Genomic DNA, 6,685 nt, shown 5'->3' with positions numbered 1-6,685 from the left:
GATTTTTGACGGAATTTGACGGACATGATAGATCTGAAACAAAATTATAATCACTTGCAACACATGCTAGATGTGGGACAATGGACAAATCATATGCATATTCGTGTCATTAATTGCTGACATGTGCAAACAAGGGGATTGGGTTTGAGATTGGGGTTTTGGTGGTTTTAACAGTCAGAGATGAGCATCCAGCAAAATAGTAGAAAAACAGCCAGAGATGAGCAAAGCGGACTTGAAGCTGTCAATAATATGTAGAGCAATGAATCAAGATTACAGTTCCAATGATGGTCATTTTTTTTTAATGAGATCATGAGATATACTAATCATCGCTTTAATATATACTTGACCTCAGCCATAAAAATCTTTAGGGGGGTCACGAGCTCTTGCACTGCATGTAAAATTTACTTACGTAAAGTACAATTCATCAATTGCTCTACACCTCGTGTTTCACAGATTTCATTGTTCTTCGGAATGTGTCTGGAACCTAGAGATTAAGAGGATTGGGCCCAATACTAGTGAACCAGAGGGGCATAACCTCCTAATTTGTTTTGGGCCTAGGCTATCACTCTATTGGGTTTCCTCCTTTTGTCTTTATGCCCAACATGAAATAGGTGCTTCTCATTACATTGTCTCACCAGAATCTGATGATTTTCTTCCAGCCCCAACAATTGGGAACTAGTAAATTGGCATTGTTAATCATTATGTGAACAATTCAAGGACAAATTCAAAGGCTGAGAGGGGTAGTCTGCCCCGTAATTTTGACATCGTAAGGACAATTATTAGATTGTTCTTTGATTTTTAATGAAATTATTAGTGTTTACCAGCAATGGGCCTTAATCAAATGCAAGATTAGATAAATTACACATATTTTGTTGTTATTGGTTGTCCTCTCAATTTGCCAATGACATGTATGTATTTTTTTCGGTGTGAATCATGATATCCGAAAGTTCAATTGGACCTTGACTAATCCAGTCGAGCTGAGTTGACCCACTAAGGGGTAAAGTTCTCCCAACGTGGATTTTCTACATTCACAAAAACTCGAACCCGAGACCTTGTTTAAGAGGAGCAAGCGCAGAACCGCATCAATCTACGTTGGTTCATGTATGTATGTTTTTCAAGACCTCGTTAGCATATGTCGAAAATTCGAGTATCACTATCAATATAATTAATTGATTTATTTTAGGCTTAAACAAGACTAGGGTAATACTCGCTTAATAGCTACCCTAATTATAACTATGTTTTCAATGTAACTCATATTGTATAATAAATGCAACAAAAAAAATTAAATTTCATAATTAAAGTAATCATCTCAAAAAAACAAAAAAAAACTAATATGGATTTGTTCAAATGATTCGGTGCTTATTTCTCTTGAACAAGGACCCAAATTTGAGTCTTGTAAATAGAGAAATTCATGATTGTGGGGCTTTTATAACACCTTAGCGGGTTTCCGAATACTAGGACGCATATTGATTTGAACAAAAAACATGATGTAGTAGACAATGTTATGACTACTTGCTACATAATCATATGATAATTTAGGAGTTATATGCTATAAGTAATACGGAGTCAAAGAAAACAAATGAAAATAATAATATAAATATGAGATAGAAAAAGCAAATTTAATGATCTATTATAATTTGCTCTTAGATTAAGTGATAATATGATATTCATATGAGACATTTTTAAGCTAATACTACACTATTAAAATTAACGTGATTATCCACGCTGGGAGAGTTTTACCCTTTAGTAGGTCGACCCGGCTCGACTGGTTTAGTTGTAAAAAAACTAACGGGATTGATAATGATTTATTAAAATTTATTTTGGATATCTAAATATAAAATTAGAAAAAGTCAACAAATCATATTTTTCTATTTTTTACATATTTTGTAACAACCAAATTCTGCATATTTACATCTATAATTCTTTCAAACATACAAATCTTCTTTGGCCTGCGAGTCGATTTGACGACCTTTGAGCCTAGTTTGTTTGGACTTGCATACCTTGTAGTTTTTCAACTTTCAAGTTGATCATGACAAACAAAATATTGTGACTAAAAATGAAAAGAAATCAATATAAAAAATGAGAAAATTGGAAAAAAAATATAACATATGAGAATATATCTAAAGATTTATATAAAAAGAACTTTGATCATTTTAATTAATTGATCCTTTGGATTAAATGTAGTTAAGAAAATGTGGGATAGAAAATTAAAAGATGAAAGTGGGGTGGACTAAGTTTAAATCCGTACTTATATTTGAAATAAGCAAAAATCTTCCTCATTCCAATCACACTGCAAATCTTTGTGAAATAGAGAGCATTTTCTTTTTCGATCGACAGTGATTTTATGTGAAAAATAATTCACGTATATTAGCATTTTGAATTTTTTTTAAAAAAAGTGATAGAGACTTAATAATACAATATAAAGTCTTCTCTGAAAATACATATCACTTTTCATTGTATTGATGGAGCATATTATAAAGCCATATATTTTTTATGGTAAGTAAGGAAAAGTAAAAGAAGGAGATATGAAGAGAGACCTTAATTGAAGCACGCCTTCAGCCTTCAATCGTCTGTGGTTTGTGACCATCGAGGTTGTGTTCAAGGGCTCGAAGGGGTCGAAGTCTTCTTTCCCAAGCTTCTCTCGATTGTGTTCAGAAAGAAGAGAAGAAGGGGGTAAGTAAAATAGGAAATTAGGGTTAGTAACTTAGTAAGGATATTTTGATAAATTTAGTTACATAAATGGGTTAACGGGTTACACAATTAAACACGTCTAAATAAACAGGTTTAATTATGTATAATCGGATTATATGGGTTCAAACCGTTAAGACATGTTTATTAAACGTGTCTAAACTGATTGGACCCATTTAGATCGAATATCAAAAATGCCCAATCCGAACTCATTTAACTCGGTATCGTATTCATATCGTGTCAAATACTGTCAGCCCTAGCCAATTCGCTATATTTCAATACACAAATCTATTTATGTCTAGAATAAAAATGTCTATATCTATATATACACATAAAATATTAAAAAAAATTTAGTTTCTTGTATTGCACTTATTGTTTCAAAAATTCAAATTAGTAATGGCCATGGCAGCATACATTTGGATATATCTAAAGAATTTCAACCAATATATATATATAAAGAATCATTTATATTGGGGTAAATTGCACTGGTAGTCCAAAAAGTTTTACAAATATTTTAATATGGTACAAAAAGTTTTTTTTGCTACTTGATGGTACAAAATGTTTCGAAATCGTTTAAGTATAGTACAAACCGCCATCTTGCTATTGACGCCGTCAAGTCGTCCTTTACAAGATCTGTAAATTTTGCACCATCATGTAATTTACATAAAACATTCTGTACTATTAAGTTACAATTTCAAAACATTTTGCACCATCATGTAACGTCCCACAAAAACTGATTTTGCACCATCAGCGTCGGTTTGACGGCGTCAATGGCAAGATGACGGTTTGTACTATGCTGAAACAATTTTGAAACATTTTGTACCATCAAGTAGCAAAAAAAACTTTTTGTACCATATTGAAACATTTATAAAACTTTTTGGACCACTAGTGCAATTTACCCTTTATATTATAATGATATATGATTGGTTGTATTTACCAATTAAAAGTGTGAGAAAATTTGTGAGATATACCAGAAAACATTTAATATGAGCAATAAACTAATAATCGTATATCTACTTATTTACATACTAAGTCGGGCACAGTATTGTTGAAAATATTAGAAGAACTAATGAATAAGGAGAAAGAACCAACAACGAGTATATAATAAATAAGGGTAAATCGAAAAGAAGATATTGCTTAAAAAATAAAAAATTACCGGAAATTTTTAAAATGAAATGATTTGTATTTATGATGGAAGGAGGAGAAAATGGAGTAAGTTCATTGTCTCGATTAAGTCAAAAATGTCTCTTTCTTTTTGGCTGAATCATAATGATAATAATAATTAAAAAAACAAAATAAGTAAAAAATATCATTCAATGTTGGACCAATTGACTGATACAATATCATTTTATCAACAAAACCACATTGTACAGAAAGAACAAAACCAAATCAAATTCCTCTGTCTGATCAATCTGATTGCAATCAATGGCAGATTCCACAAAGAGGTTCATACCTTCGTTCTTTTCGAATCTTATATATTGAAAATTGTGATCAGAAGGAGTAAAAATCTAATTAATATTTTTGATGAATTTTTTTTTTTTGTGGGGTTGAATTAGATATGCAGTGGTGACAGGAGCAAACAAGGGGATTGGGTTTGAGATTAGCAGGCAATTGGCATCAAGTGGGGTTGCGGTGGTTTTAACAGCCAGAGATGAGCAAAGGGGACTTGAAGCTGTCAATAATCTGCTTCGGAACTCCCCCGGTCTATCCGACTCTGTTATCTTCCACCAGCTCGATGTCACTGACCCTGCTAGCATCGCTTCCCTTGCAGAGTTCGTAAAGGCTCGGTTCGGGAAGCTAGATATTCTGGTAAGGAGAAACTGAAAGATAAAACAAACCTGTCCTTTACAGAGGTAGAGCAGCTTGCAAGCAGATCAAAAGTGTCTTATCGATCATTGGACACATTTGACCCATTTACGAGTCTTACGTGGTTGACTGGAGTCAATATTCGAAAAGGATCTACAGTAAGTTGAGAGTATTAATTGAACTTCTGCAGGTGAACAATGCCGGGATTGGCGGTGTCATTATGGATGCTGATGCTCTGAGAGCAAACTTTGGGAAGGTAATCGGGTCCACGGGATAATCTGAACTGATTAGGCTTTGTTCCTAGCATTAATCTGAATTGTGGAATTGTAGGAAGGTGTGCAGTTGAATTGGGACGAGATCATAACCCAAACTTACGAATTGGCTTCAAAATGCATCGACACGAACTATTATGGGTCCAAGAGAATGGTCGAAGCTCTTGTCGGACTCCTCCAACTATCCGATTTACCGAGAGTAGTGAACGTATCCTCTTCCATGGGACAACTGCAGGCAAGTGTAAGCGTATTCAATTACAAGGCCATTGACTCGTTCAGAGCTGCTTACGTTAAAGTAATAGATCACAGTATAAACCGAGGCTTTCTCTGATAATAAGATCGATATGATATCAGAGTCCAACGAGTTCTGAGTGTTGATCTCTCGTATGTTTACCCGCATTTAATTAATTCTGTGCGATGGGTTTATTTAAAGAGGTTGAATTAGACTTTTCTTTTGGCAAAGAAGCATTTGAATTGATGACTGGAATGCTACGATCATCACTGATTCCCGTGATTCTTTTTTGACAGAATGTGTCCCAGGAATGGGCTAAGCGAGTACTGAGCGACGCCGAGAACCTCACGGAAGAGAAAATCGATGAGGTTGTGAATGCATTTCTCCTTGATTTCAAGGAAGGCTCGTGGGCCTCCAAAGGGTGGCCATCATTCATGTCCGCTTACACAATCTCTAAGGCGGGTCTCAATGCTTACACGAGGGTTGTGGCAAAGAAATATGCCGAGTTCTGCATAAACTGTGTCTGCCCTGGGTTTGTCAAGACGGACATCAACGTAAATACGGGATTCAGTCCGGTTGAAGAAGGCGGAGAAAGTCCCGTGAGGTTAGCTTTGCTGCCCGACGGAGGCCCTTCTGGCCGCTTCTTCTTCAAGAAAGCGGAGTCGGAATTCTGATTGCCCAAAAAAAACAACAACAACAATAATAATAATAATAATAATAACCAGGAAGGAATTAATCCATTTCCTCTATATATGTTAATCAACTGTTTATTATATGTGAACTTGGTTTCCTAACATTGGTATGTTTTAATATTCAATCACACTGCTACTGAAGTATTTACATACGTTGCAAATAAGATCAGTCGGAATGACTGATCGATATTTTCATATTCTAATTCGATTTATCTAAATCGATGAATTTGTAAAGCTCCATTAATGGATAAATGCTATCATGTTTCTAGATTTTTGTTTTTTTGGGTGAATATGTTGCTGGAATCTTTTTTACTAGGAATTGCTGTTTGTGATCATCTAGTCATTCGTTATTTTCAGACTATTCATCCTCTTCTAATTCGCATATTTAAGCAATCAATAGATAGACTCATTCAGTCACAATCTTTGTGAGAAGACAACCAGTGTATCGATCGACTTGCGAAGAAATGAACGCATCTTTGTTACCCATATAAAATTATCACTTGGACCTATGCAAACTTAGGTTGCTGGATCCAAGTCTCACATAAACTTGCGATTTCTTTCTCAATTTTTTCGTGTGAGACAACGTATTTCAACAATCTAGTCACAAAATTTGTAACGTGCAATTTAATTTGTTAAGATTCATGAAGAGGCCTCAGCCTGGTTTTCAACGCGTTTTCATTCTTGAATGAATTATCTTTGAGAAGGCCACCATTTTAATTGCTTCTCCGACAGAGACATGGTGGCACCTACGTTGTGTATATCAGCAGTAAATTGTTTATGGCAGAACAATTTGTTTTTCCGGTCGGATATACCCCTTAATTTTTAACCGAATATTTACGCATCCTATCGTGTTGTTAGATCGAGACCCCACTAATTAACTTCGTGTCGAAGCAATGTCGTGTTAAGTGCCAACTTTGTGGAGCCAGAACTGGCAGCCCTACTTGGTAGAGTGTAACGTGTGTTTTTCTTTTGAATGGTTTCTTTGATTCATTAGT

At 34.8% G+C, this 6,685-nt stretch overlaps 1 protein-coding gene across 2 annotated transcripts; it reads left to right on the top strand.

Annotated features, from left to right (window-relative positions):
• The first annotated feature begins 4,018 nt into the window (after positions 1-4,018).
• On the top strand, positions 4,019-5,960 carry LOC116208619 ((+)-neomenthol dehydrogenase-like). Of its 2 annotated transcripts, none has more exons than XM_031542151.1 (5): positions 4,019-4,133; positions 4,245-4,497; positions 4,685-4,750; positions 4,825-5,001; positions 5,295-5,960. In XM_031542151.1, the coding sequence occupies exons 1-5, from the start codon at positions 4,114-4,116 to the stop codon at positions 5,670-5,672; spliced, it is 894 nt and encodes a 297-aa protein (XP_031398011.1). In that variant the 5' UTR covers positions 4,019-4,113; the 3' UTR covers positions 5,673-5,960. The 2 variants fall into 2 exon arrangements, with proteins under 2 accessions (XP_031398011.1, XP_031398010.1); XM_031542150.1 differs by having other exon boundaries at positions 4,825-5,007.
• The last annotated feature ends 725 nt before the right edge of the window (positions 5,961-6,685 follow it).

This window comes from Punica granatum, chromosome 5, assembly GCF_007655135.1.
Source record: "Punica granatum isolate Tunisia-2019 chromosome 5, ASM765513v2, whole genome shotgun sequence".
Taxonomy (NCBI): Eukaryota; Viridiplantae; Streptophyta; class Magnoliopsida; order Myrtales; family Lythraceae; genus Punica; species Punica granatum.
The sequence above is the reverse complement of the archived record's forward strand: the minus strand, read 5'-3'. Positions and strand labels throughout refer to the sequence as shown.

What these genes read in the sequence shown, in the direction of transcription:
- LOC116208619 (XM_031542150.1), top strand. Translation starts at nt 4,114, where the DNA reads ATGGCAGATTCCACAAAGAG. An exon ending in ATGGCAGATTCCACAAAGAG is followed by an intron (nt 4,134 to 4,244) that starts GTTCATACCTTC and finishes GGGTTGAATTAG; the next exon opens with ATATGCAGTGGTGACAGGAG. An exon ending in TGGGACAACTGCAGGCAAGT is followed by an intron (nt 5,008 to 5,294) that starts GTAAGCGTATTC and finishes CTTTTTTGACAG; the next exon opens with AATGTGTCCCAGGAATGGGC.